The 13476-nt window shown below is 33.8% G+C and overlaps 1 protein-coding gene across 5 annotated transcripts in view; it reads right to left on the reverse strand.

The window, feature by feature from the left end:
- WDR17 (WD repeat domain 17) overlaps positions 1-13476 on the reverse strand; it is a 116900-nt gene that overhangs the window by 12841 nt on the left and 90583 nt on the right. For all 5 annotated transcript variants that reach the window (XR_013169078.1, XM_077144407.1, XM_077144410.1 and 2 more), the window contains 9 exons: positions 13244-13393; positions 13024-13154; positions 12608-12733; positions 11445-11600; positions 9826-9890; positions 6567-6699; positions 5858-5949; positions 4697-4796; positions 2687-2826 (listed from right to left, as the gene is read on the reverse strand). Coding sequence is in view for 4 of the 5 variants with exons in the window: in XM_077144407.1 (XP_077000522.1) it covers positions 2687-2826; positions 4697-4796; positions 5858-5949; positions 6567-6699; positions 9826-9890; positions 11445-11600; positions 12608-12733; positions 13024-13154; positions 13244-13393 (1093 nt within the window). In the remaining variant the exon portion in view is untranslated. The remainder of the gene's footprint in view (positions 1-2686; positions 2827-4696; positions 4797-5857; positions 5950-6566; positions 6700-9825; positions 9891-11444; positions 11601-12607; positions 12734-13023; positions 13155-13243; positions 13394-13476) is intronic.

Here is a 13476-nt window from a genome sequence, read left to right on the forward strand (position 1 = left end):
AATTTCCTCCTTAATTGTGAAGCTCCACTAAATGTAGACTAGAGAAACCAATGGACATGATGGGAAAATATGACATTTCTAAGCAAAATACCTAAATTGATTATTTGCATATTTACCATCAACTTCACTGTTAAACAGAAGAATGTAACCAAACTAAGTAGTTTTAGATATTATTCTTTGAGGTAAATTACAAAGCAAACTTTGTGAAAATTATTTCTCAATAACTTTTGTCATGCTAGTCAACAATGGAAAATTGCATTTGCCAGCTCATTAAAACCAGTAGAATATTCAGCTATTTTAAACAGTTTAGAATTTTGAGTGTTCTGTGCATATCTTAAATTTTAGGTGGGAAACAAAGATAGAAATGCTGTTTTCTGATTTACTCTTTCAAGATTCAATCAGTGGCATAAATCACTGACTTTCAAAAATATAAAATGGCATGGAATTAGCAACTTTACACTAAAATTTTTTGCACAAAATATTTTTTTTCAAATTACTAGGTGGGGTATTTTTGGCTGCATACAACCTCATTACCTGTGGAAATACACAGCTTTCAATAGCTCGAATTAGTATTATTCAGTTTTTAAGAAAATAATATATAGATTTTCAGTATGACTTTAGGATAGCAGATGTTTCATATGGGAACTGATGAAGCTTTGTGCGATGGACTCAGAGACCAAAACCCTCCTTCACCTCCCTGAGAAACCTTCAATACTGATCACTGTGTTTTTAGTGTGAATACATTATTTTGAGGTGCTTACACAAGAATACAGTGGGGGTAGAACAGGAATAAAGATAATATGCAAGCTCTGGTGTCAAACAAAAAATGTTATTTAAAACATACATATATCCCTCCTAAACTACTGGGATAGTGACATGTATAATTAGGCTTACTTTAGGTTTTTAGAAAAAAAAAAGAACTTTAATGAGGTATCTTAAAATTTCACATTACTTTTAATAATTCAATATTCTTCTAATAAATAACTTCCTACATTGTCAAAAGATTAAAGTGATTGTTCACTTTACTTTCCACTAGCCATTTTATAATTAACCTTCAGGCTTTCCCAAACAGTCATGCTTTTATTATCACTGGGCAGGTAAATCATTGAAGGTTTTGCAAGTTTCAAATTACTGTAGCTTCTCTGTTCATGCTGAAGAGTATAATGAACTTATTGTGTTTTCTCAATCACAAATTAATAGTAATTTAAAATAATGTCCATGAAAATATGGAATTTATCATTTGCTTTTACAGTGTATAAAATAGCTGTGCTAAAGGTCTATTCAAACTTCTGTGAACTACAGAAATTAACTTGCTTACTGTAGAATTACATCTTGATAGAGTGAAATTTACAGCAAAGTCAAGTAATTTTATTCAATCTTACTGAAAACTGAATAGACCAAGGGGGAAATTATCTATCTATCTACTTATATATAATTTAGTATTGCAGAAGTCACTGTTTATTTATTATGCAAGTTTCAAGTATAAAACCATGACACTGATTTTCATATGTAGATTGTTGAAATTGTTTTCATCACGTTTTAGTTAGGATTTATGTGCTATAAATTGTGTAAATGAATTGACATTCTGTAAAACAACAAATAAAAATAAACATTTCTTAGAGTTGGCATTCTAGATAGTATATGGTTTTTTTTTGAGGTAAATATTTTGTATAAAACAATACCTGTATCCAACAGATGGAAAGCTAAAAATAAAATATTGAAATTGCAATGAATATCAAGAGCAAGCAAAGTTTTACCAATAAATGTACAAAAAGTAAGGTGTTCTTGGTTTATAATATTATGAATATTGTCTTGAAATTATAAACCTTTCACAAATTTTAAAAAATCTGTGGCGCTCTATTAATAGCCAGCAGGATTACAGATTTCTTCTACAAACAGACATAATCAACATCAATATATTCTGAAATGGAACTTTATCCTGGTTTCTGGAACATACAGCTATGAAAGCCTAAAAGAAGAACTCTTGTGGGGGAATTAGAAGGATTTAGAAGTTTGTGGATAGGAAAAGTAATTGAAAGATTATTTTTTAAAAATATGTTTTTAAAAAAATTTTTTTCACTTTCATTCTTTTTAGTTAGTCCTCTTTCATTTAGGTAATAGGTTAGCTTTCAGCATGGAGTCAGTCAGCTTTAGGAAAAAATAAGTGAGTTAAACTTCATACGTTGGGATTGGTCTAAGGCAAGTTATGGTAACTAGGTAATTGACTATCTCAGTCTTTGACAGAGGATAACTGGGTAGCCTCAGGGACGGCAGGAGCACTAAAAGAATCTAAATCTAAGACTGACAAGGAAATCTATTTTTCACACCTTAAAGTAAGACACGAGATCAGAACGTCAAAAAATGAGATCCCAAGAAAAATGGGAATGATCTGATGATCTTAAGAACTAGATGTTTATTGCGGCATGATACTTTATGTGCTTGAAACATTATGGAATCACAACTGGGCTACTTTAGAAGGGTTCATGGTACATTTCATTATATAACCATGGTAGTTTTCATCACTACTTCATTCTCATATCATGACCTCTCACAACTTTATCTTTTATTAAAAAAATTAAAAAGAGATTCTATATTCTACCAATCTGTATCTCACGAAATGCACTTGGAAATGCTTTAAAATGTATTCTATCACTGTAAATGATTACTTGAATTTAGAAATTCTTACCATATTGGAATCATCATGCATTTTCTTGCTAATAATTCTAGGGCATAGTGGGCTGCCGGTGCTGCAGACTCTCCTAGTACTGTACCCACACAGATTGCCAACTCCAGCTCATTTCCACGAATCAGGTATGCCATAGCGAGCTTGCTCAATAAGAAAATAATGTCTTCAGTTGCATAACTGCTGGATGGGACCATCATTCCCCTCAAGCTCAGAAAGTAGATAAAGTAGTAGTAAATCAATTATTCTTATAAAATATGGATCATATTTTATATTCCTATAAAGGAATATTTTATATTCCTATAAAGGAATATTTTATATTCCTATAAAGTACGTATGTAAGATAATCATCACTTTCAGATGGAAAATCTCACTAAGGGAAATACAAAAATATTTATAAGGTCAGAAGTTGTGAGGTTAGAACCCTTCCTCGTATTTTTGTAACTGATTAATAAGAGTCTCTCTGCAACATTCTCATTATAGCCTTCAGTCTAACTATTAGAAAAAAAAGGAAATTCTCAAAAGCTTCTTCAAGATTGCACATGTATCAATTATTTCATAAAGCCAAGACATTTAAGTAGAAATAGTAAAACATTTAAAGTGGAATCTGTAAAAGCCAAGTATAGAATTATCATATAATAAGGCAATCCCATTCCAGGGTATATGCCCATAAGAATTGAAAGCAGGAACTCAAACAGATATTTTCACACTCATGTCCAAAGTGACATTATTCACAATTGCTAAAAGATTGAAGCCACCAAGTATCCATCAACCAATGAATGAATAAACGAAATGTTGTGTGTCTATATATATATATATATATATATAGACACACACACATTAGAGTACCATTCAGCCATAAAAAGGAATGGAGTTCTGATTCACCAAACAACATGGATGAATTCTGAAGACATCATGTTGAATGAAAAAAGCCAGATACAAAAAGGCAAATTTGGTCTGATCTCACTATATTGAAATAACTAGAATAAACAAATTGATAGAGTCAAGAGCTAAAACACAGGTTTTCAGAGACTAGGGCGGGGATAGGAAATGGGGAGTTGATGCTTAATTGGTATAGAATTTCCGTTTGGTGAGAATTTTTGGTAATGGATAGTGGTAATGGTGGCAGATTTTATGAATGCAATTAACGCCACTGAATTATATATTTGAAGTTGTAAAAAAGGGAAATTTTAGGTTGTATATTAATTATCAGAATAAAAATGTTATAAAAATCATAGAACTACATAACATAGAGACCCCTAAATTGTAGATTATAGTTAAAAGTATAATACTTTCAATAATATTAAATTTAGTTTATAAAATACAGAAGTAGCACACTAATGCAAATTGTTAATAGGGAAAAGTGTGAGAGAGGTGTGGAATAAAAGGGTACTCTGTAATTTCTGCATTTTTTTTTTGTAAAACTAAAATTCCTCTAATAATTTTGAAACAATAACAGAATCTGTAGCTTTACTTTATATTTTCCTTATTATTCTAATGGATCAAGTGAAAAGTATCTTAAAATACAACTTGCAGAGACTATACTTAAGTATATTTAAAATAAGTGCTTTCATTTGTATTAGTTTTTGTACTACTAACAATTATATGTGAGACAGGAAAGTTAGGTATTCATATTTTCAGTTTATAGTGCAGGACACTTGAGACTCAGAATGGCTAAATGACCTGCCCGAGGTCAGCATGTGGCAGAAAAGGTACACAAAGTCAGACAGATCATGAATCCAAGGCTTGGCTTTTTTGCCCCCTTATCACACTATTGTTTTCATATGGGATGAAATGTTGAATATACAGTTGCTAGAAATATGTATCTTGTGATAAAAATAAAAGCTCAGTCTTAGAGCTTATGTGAATTTTTTAGACATTTAATCACTCAGGCTTGGGAAGCATGCAAAGACGGGCCTTGGCCAGGAAGTCACCTTACTTTTTCTTTCAAACGCCATGGTTTTCACATCTCTAGAGCTTTTCATTTACATAAAATGAAACAAACTGTTGTACCTCAATATTATCTACAGCTAGATGGCAACATGCGGCCAGTACTGCTCGACCATCTTGAAAATACCATTCTGCCAGTTCTTTACTGACTTGGTGCAGGAGTCTAGAAAGAGAAAAAGTATATATTCTATATCATCCCGGCAGTCCATCATAGAGATGAACTAATGCCCCTTTAAAACAGGTTATTAAGGGAACAAATAGGATTTTATTTGATAACTTTGATTTAGGTATAAAGACTGATTTTGGGGGGGGAAAAATCAGGAAAGCAGCATTTGCCAGTATATGAACTGATAGCCCCATACAATTACCAGAAAAAAGGCCTAATTTTCAAAACTTAACAACCTGAGCTGAAGAATTTATGAAGTTATGGAGGAAATTAACCTTGGAAGAATTACAGATTAAAATACAACTTTTGGAAATTTAGATGGTATCTGACTTATGGCTAGTATATACTACCTCTTCAAAATGCCAAGTTTAGAAATGGCAGATACTAGGAGCAAAGGTACAGGATAGGACCCCCCAGTTCCAAGATACTATTCGTTCAATATTTTACACTCCTTTTCTTCTTGAAAATGTCCTAAATATTTAAATATTCTATTTTCTAGAGAAATAATAGACACCAAGCAAAGGGGGAGGCGAAAGTAAACTATTAGATTTAAAAAAAACGGTTGACAGCCTGAAAAATTCTAAATTCCACTTCTTTTTGTAAATAATTATTTAGATTTCTTCTTTAGAAGGGAATTAAATGATATTCAAAGCACTAATACTGGTCATGGGATTATGAATTTCTTTACTGTGATTTATATACTGACTTTAAAGTGAAACATTTAGAAGCGGTACACCTCATCTTCATTATCCTTCTAAAACAGCTTTGATCTGTTTTTAAGCACTTGAGTACTTTATTTGCAATATTTCTCCTGAAATGCATTTTCTTTTCTGGAAGCAATATAAAATGTTTGCAAACTGTGCTTACATGCCTGCTATTTCCCTATTCATCTAGGAATAGATGCTGCAACGGGACTAGATTATGGTGAGAAATGTAGTTGAAGACTGGGACAGCCCAGTCACCTGTACACAAAGAAGGATGATTATGGCCTTGAAAGACAGCTAAAGAGAAATCAACCGTGAAAATTACTAACCAAAAGTAAAGAATAAATCACTCACTCATTCACATCTTCTTTGTAAATATCATCAGAATATGAAGATTCTTTAGGTGTAGAAACATGTAAGGTTTGCATATTTCCCTCACAAGCGGCCTAGAATTTAATGTAGTCTTTAATTAATCTTTAGCAAATTGCTGACATCTGACCAATTTCAGAATATTACTGTGAGTGAAGTACACTTAATCACATTTGAAATTTGTACAACAATTTGGAGATTCCCTGAGAAGGTGAAAAGAAATAAAATGATAACTCTATTGTGAGTTCCAAAATGCAGATTCAAGTAAATGCACATTAGTAGGAAAAAGGTGTTCAAAAACATGGAACATTCAACAGCAGGGGCAAAGTTCAGAGTTCAGAGCTGCTTGTATGCTAAAGATTTTAAATATTATCAATGTGGGGTGCAATGGTGGCTTGGTGGCAGAATTCACGCCTGCCATACCAGAGACCCGGGTTTGATTCCTGAAGCCTGCCCATGCTGAAAGAGAGAGACAGAGAGACAGAGAGAAAAAATATATATGCATATATATATAATCAGTATGGCCAAAGCAAAAACATTCTGATTGAAATGTCAAGATAGCAGTCCAGGGAGGTAAGGAGAAGCCAAGCCATCCATGGCTTTGTCAATGTGAAGGCGAGCCAATAAACACAATTCTCTCTCTCCTACGTGCTCACCCACCAACGCACATGGCTTGTATGAATGGAGGCTGTACCTGTGCAACAAGCAGAGCTTCTTTAAGCTGACCTCTTGCCGTAAAAAAGTTGACTAGCTTTTTCACATCACCAATGGCTATGCAGTATGGGATGACATCATCCTTATCTTCCTGGATTAACTGGTCAGCTCTCCTAATAAGACAAGAATGATTTCTTTTAAAAAACAATATGCTATTTTCAAAGTTTTGATTGGACTGAGATTTTCTGGATGCATTTCTCAAATTATCAGCAGATTTCATAAAGCCTTCTTTGGCATATCTTTTCTTTTTAAAGACAGATTTTACAGTCAAATCACAAATGGAAGACAAATACTTTTCTAAAATAATAAACACTAAAGGTATTTGTTTTCCTTAGAACAGTATGTACTTTCAAATTTTACATGCTCCAAACATTTTATGTGTCAATTAATGTGGCTTATCTATTAAAAGGGGCAATTTACTTTTCTGAAAACTAGTTGGAAACTAGATGTGTGATGGGATATTCTCAATCGATTAATCAAATACACAGGTGTCTACTTTGTTAAAGACAACAGGATTCTAAATGTTTTAGTGAACACAACAATAAATACGAGAGACTAATCTCAAGTAGCTTAAAAGAATTAAAAAGGATAATATGAAAGCAGGAATCATGATAAGAAAATGCAGAATATTATGAATATCCTAAGCAAGGCAATTTTAAGAAAAAATAATGTTCCAGATGGGTGAAGGGAAAAATCAGAAGAATTATAGGAAAGAAGATAAGAAATTCTCTAAGCAGTTACTTAGATCATGATCCTGGGCACTGCATAGGCTGTGTGCATGCCTGCCTCTGTCCCTCTCTGTGCCCATCACTCTGTTGATCTCTCTTGATCTTTTTCCCTATATAGGTCACAGCTGCTTTCTTACTGACCAACTAGTTAATTCTACTCCTAATATTCACCAACATTTTTGCTTAAAAAAACAAAACCAAAAACTGGCATATTTATTTATTCTGATATTACCGACCACTGCTACATTACAGAAATATTCCATTTGTAAGACATATGTGTACATTAAATAAACTAATTTTCATTGAACTGAGTTCAATTCCCAGACTTGGGTAGGTGTAGTCGATACACTTTATGCTGTTTGCTCAGCTCACAATAATTTGCTTTTCCAGTTAACTTCCTATTTCATAGTCAGCAGAGTAGCCCCCGAAAGATCTGTCTCCACTGTGCGGACCTGGAAGAAATTTGGAGCTAGGGCTGAGAGACTGCCAAGCAGTGTCTTAATGGCTGGATCTATGATGCTTTATAAACTTGGGAATTGTGGGGAGACCATTTTCTGGATACTGTGTAGACGTGGAAGAGAAAAATGCTGGTGTTGTGGAAAGAGAAATGAAATAGAGTTGGAAGAGTAGTCTACATTTCCATAGACATTTTCTCTCTGCACCCCCACCCCCACTCACGACGTAACCAATTCCAATTTTGCTTCAGTCACCTGTTTCTGCCAAAACAGCTCTTACTAAAATCAACAATGCCCTTCATTTCGTACAGATGTCTTCTTTGGGAAGATATATTGAACCAACATATTGCCTACTAGAACCAACATAATGCCTACGTGACACTGTCACTCAAATGGCAAAGACATCTCAAATTCAACAATGATCTTATCGTCAAAGCTAATTCTCTAGTAAGCTTTTTTTTTTTTTTGGTTTCTGTTTGTTTGCTTGTTTCTTGGTCTCTATAGTTTGGCAATCATGTGCTTTCAAAATGCAAGTTTGATCATGTCACTTTCTATAGTATTTTCAAAGTCATTTAATGTTTTCCAATGCTTTTAGGCTAAAGGAAAAAAGTCCTTAATAATTCATAACCCCCTAAAAGTCCAGCCCCTGCCCACCTTTCCACTCTCACTAAGCACTATTTTCTCCTGGTTTTTATCCTCTAGCCACAGTAGCCTCCTTTCAGTTCCTTTACTCTGCTCCCTAGGCCTGGAATGCTTCCTCTAGCTCTTGCCTTGCTTCCTTCCTGTTCATCCTTTATGACTCAGCTCAAAGGCACCAGAAGTGCCTAGGTCAGGCTCCCTCTGCTCCAACGCACCTTAAAACATAGCGTGTTTTAAACTTGTGGATACCTACCATAAAAAGCAATCTACCAATATATGAATATTACTGGATGCTAGAAAAGTATGCTAATTATGGAATCAAATATAAAATAATTTTTACTTTTATCTGTAGATGATTAGTATTGAGTGACCATACCTTGGGCCCAAATGCCATCCAATTAAGATTTTGCTAAAGATGAAACAAAAATATTCTGTGAAATATTCTCTGCTAATTTTTCTTAATTACAGATTCAAAGGGAACAATGAAAGAATCTTTGGAGCTTAGGGTAGGAGCCTGCAGTCTGAGGGCTGGAGCCAGCCTGCTGCTTCACTTCTTGTGGGGACAGCAGTACTGCTAGGGAACAGTCTCCTTTGCCATGACCAATGTGCTAATCCTTCCAGATTTCAAGGTTAGGCTTTGGTTCATATTTACTTGTGTGTGTGAGAGTTGTATTATTTTTTCCCCTAAGTCATGTCCCACACACAAAAAAATAAGTTATCACTTCTGTGCCAGAAGCAAGTAAGTCCTATTGATATACTCTGCAGGCTTAGCACAGTGACTGGCAACACAGCAGGGACTAAACAAATCTTTGTTGAATGAATGGATAAATTAATGAATATGAGAGAATACAGAGTAGTCTTAGAAAACAAAAATCATGCTAGTTAATTGCATTGTAGAACAAGGACATTTAGGGAACCTGCGGTCAGACCCTTCTCTAATATCAGTACATGCCTTACGTTGATAAAGAGAAAATGGCAGGAGGTAGTGTGTACAGGGATAATCTTTATTTTTATTTATTAATTAAAAAAACAGGGATAATTTTTGAGAGTATTTACGGAGTAAGCATCACACTAGCTTTTGGTTACCTTCAGAGAATCTCACAACTTATATTTCAACAGAAATATGTTAACCAGAGAAAATATGTTTATTCATCTGTCACTTCCTTTATTTACATGGGGATATTTGCTTTCTGCTGCTCTCTTTAGAGGTCAGGTCAAATATAAGAACACAAAAATGACTTATAATATTAATAAATGAATAAATTATTTTAATTGTATCAGCAGATACAAAATTGAGTCATTATTTGAAACAACACGAGAATAAAAAATCTCAAAAGCTACTACCCTATCCATACATTGCTTCCCTCCTAGCATACAATTTTAAAAAACTTATTTGGGCCCAGACTTTCAGCTTTACCTCTGCATTAACTTCTTCCAGTATTTCACAGAGACCCCTGGTGCAATTGTCAGGGCTTTGTCCCACTAGAATAGAAAAGGAAAATAGCATAAACATATCTGTTTTGATTGTACCAACTAACTCTTAACCAATTCTGTTTTAAAATGAACTTTAATTATAAAGCACAATTTTTAGAGTGCTTGGGAGTTTTTGTATTTCTAAGTATCATAAAATTCCCAATCTAGAACAAGAGAATGAAAGAAAAGGAAAAAGGAGGGAAGACAAGACAGAGGAAGGGAGAAAGGAGAGAGAGAGAGAAAAAGAGAGCGAGAGATATAGTTTGAAAAAGACAGATATTAACTCACCTTCTAGCATAACATCAGAGTGATTTGTTCTATAGTATATAAGAACTCATCCTGAAATTTTTATTCATTTTTACTTTTATTTATCAAACATGCCATTTATTCCAATTTTTAGTCTTTCCCTCCAAGTTTTCATAAATTTCATTTCTCATTTCTTCCTTTATAATAATTTATAATACTTGCCTTCATATTTAAAAAATTGTACTATTCAAGAGGCTCACCACTTACTCAAGGCTGATAGTAACTACTTTTTAACAATATGGATTTCACTAAACTCAAGTTCAATGGAATTTTGCTTTGACACTTTTTGTTATTTTAGGTTAAGCAGTAATTCATTGTCTCTGGTAAATAGTGAGTTAAATTTAATTTTGATATAACTGTATTACTTAGTTTTCATTTGTTTAGAAGCATTCTTAATATCATGCTTTGTAATTATATATTTAATTAACTTAGAGCTTTTCAAAAAATAGAAAGTATGTGATGAGTGGTTCTAATCTAATCTGTTTTTTGGCGGGGGGAGGGAAGGCTCAGAGAGTTCGGGAGACTGTTATTGAACTGAAATACATATATAGAAAAAGTGAAAAGCTCAGTGCATTTTCATAAACTGCGCCAAGAACCCAGATGAAGAAACAGAATATAAAGGGCATCCCAGAAGCTCCCCACTGCACTGTTTTCTCTTTAGTCTCTACCCACCTCCCAACAGGAAACACTATCCTTCATTTTAACCAACAGATTCATCTCAACCTTTTGTGAAAAATCTGTTTTGTTGATGCAGTCCTCTATAAAAAATCAGGCTGTGATTTTTTATAGAGCTGTATTAGATGTTCCTCAGAGCAATCACTTCTTCTGATCAATGTGGGATCTACTGCAACAAATAGTCTTAGAAGGGATTCCATTGAAAGGAAATTACCCAACACAGATTTTTGTTTTAATGAAATCAAGATTCTCTTCCAGGGCCGTGGTTCTCAAACATCAGCATGCATGAGAATCATGTGGAGGGCTTACCAAGGTAGGGTTGGGCTCCACAGTCAGAATGTCTGATTCTGGAGGCCTGCAAGAATGAGGGCTGAGAATTTCTATGTCTAACAGATTCCCAAGTAAGTTTTTGCTGCTGGCCTGAGGACCTGATATTGAGAATCACTCTTGTAAGGTACACACCTGATATCAGGGATGGTGGAGAACCAACTAAAGGAAGAAATGAACTATATTTATTTAGTATTTGAGAAATGTTTAGAATCTTTGTTAACTCATTAATTTTACTTTAATATCCCACATTACCTCTCCAAGTTCAACCATAAGTTCACAATATCTCTGTATTTGTCCTAATCTCAAGTGTATTTCAGCAGCTTCTTTCAGTCTTTCCTCTTTAGTAGGTACACCAATACCACCACCAAATTTAGACATCTTGACTGTTGTTAGTTCTTGAGCTTCAGACTAGTTAAAAAGAAATGAAAGTTTCTAAAATTTTTGTTATACAAGAGTTAATGATAAAAGATAATCACAAAAGCATTATATGGATAGGTAGTTAAAAATTATATAGCTCTGGAAATAAAATACTGTAAAATCAATATTTTCTATAAAATGATACCTCTTAAAAACATAATACTTGTGTGTGTGGGTGTGGGTTTGATATGGAAAGGAGAGGCCGAATCCCATTGTGCTCAAAACTTCCCTGGTGTTGTGGTTACAGTGAAGTCAGGGGCCAAAATGAAATGATAAAAGAACTACAATATATAACTGGTCAAAAAACATATAAAGGCCTCCAATAAAAATACAAAATTACTGCTTCACTCGAAGGTGCTCCAATGATTTTCATAGGTTTTGTATTTATTGTCATTAGGACTTTAGTTTGGAATTAAAGAAAGAAGTATTTCCTCTTCAAAATAATTAACGGTTCCTTATGTCCATTAAATCCACATCCCTGCACAATTCTCTCCATTCTCTAATAGTTACATGCACCATGATATCTCATTGCAAACATTTAAGCTATTTCAAGACTGGTTTTGTTGCTGTCATTGGGTATAACACCGGTATGAGGTAAGTAATGCCTTGTGTTGAACTGCATCAAGAGCTATAATATGGTCAATTTTAAGGAAAAAAATTTCAAAATGCTATTTCTTAGGTCCTCTGCGACTAAAAGAAAAGCAGTCCACATGTGACAATCATCTGGTAATAAGGTTAAGAGAAAGCATTTCAAAGAGCTCCAAGTGGACTTTGAAGAACTGCATGAGATCCACTCCTATGAAAACTAGCGGGTGCCTTAATCTGTTCTAAAATAATCATCCTCTCACGGTTGGTTTTCCCAGAGTTATTTCCTCAGTGTTCACTTATTTCATTCTACCAATTCTAATTACATAGATTTTTAACATCATTTATGCATTTTAATAGTGAAAAAGCAAAAAATTTTTCTCCAATAAGTCATATCTGCATACTTTACTTACTGTTCTAAACTTAACTAGATGTTTCGAATGCATTATTCCTTTAGAGTAGTTTTGAGGAAGTAAGCTATCATCTTGTCCTTTTATCACAGCAACCAAGTTCCATAAATTGTTACTGCCACCTGGGGGCTAAAAAGTTAACAGAAAATAACTAGAGATATAATAGTGAATAGAAAGACACGCAAAAATTTGCATCTTCAAAAAAGTATCATGTGGGTATACCTTGGGGAAAAATGAGTTAAATAACAACTATATATCATATTGTTTATTGTTTCTGGGTTTACATTTGTTTTCTTACACCATGTAGCTTACTTCCATCCACCAATAGTGTACAGATATATCATTACTTAATAACAATAGTTGTAACGGTTCATTTGGCTTAGGGGTCAAAATTCATGTTTACTTCCTATAATACTTACTGATAAACATTCTGAAAACCATCTTAGCTTTTTCACTCGAGGATTCCCAGTCAGTTTCTCTACTTCTTGTTTAATATCTCTCGACACCTTACCACACAATAGAGGAGGTGTGCCTTGCTCTATAACATCATCTGAAGCATGGACATAATTCAATGAGAAAAGATCACTCATAAAATATTACTTAAAATACAATTAATACATATATATATATGTTCAATACCAGTGTTCCCGATAATTTCTTCCCAAGCTCTGTCTGCCAGAATATTTATCTGTAAAGGAGTGATTAAAGGTGTCAACGACCAGAGTCTCACTGTAGAATCGCGGGAGCAAGAGGCCATGGTGAAGGGGCGACTTGGATGACATGTTAAACCTGATGGAAAAAAAATGTTTCACTGACATGAACATTGAAAAATATTTTAATTTTATATGTACCTCATAAAAACAGTACAGAAA

Source organism: Tamandua tetradactyla, chromosome 26, assembly GCF_023851605.1.
Source record: "Tamandua tetradactyla isolate mTamTet1 chromosome 26, mTamTet1.pri, whole genome shotgun sequence".
NCBI classification, from domain to species: domain Eukaryota; kingdom Metazoa; phylum Chordata; class Mammalia; order Pilosa; family Myrmecophagidae; genus Tamandua; species Tamandua tetradactyla.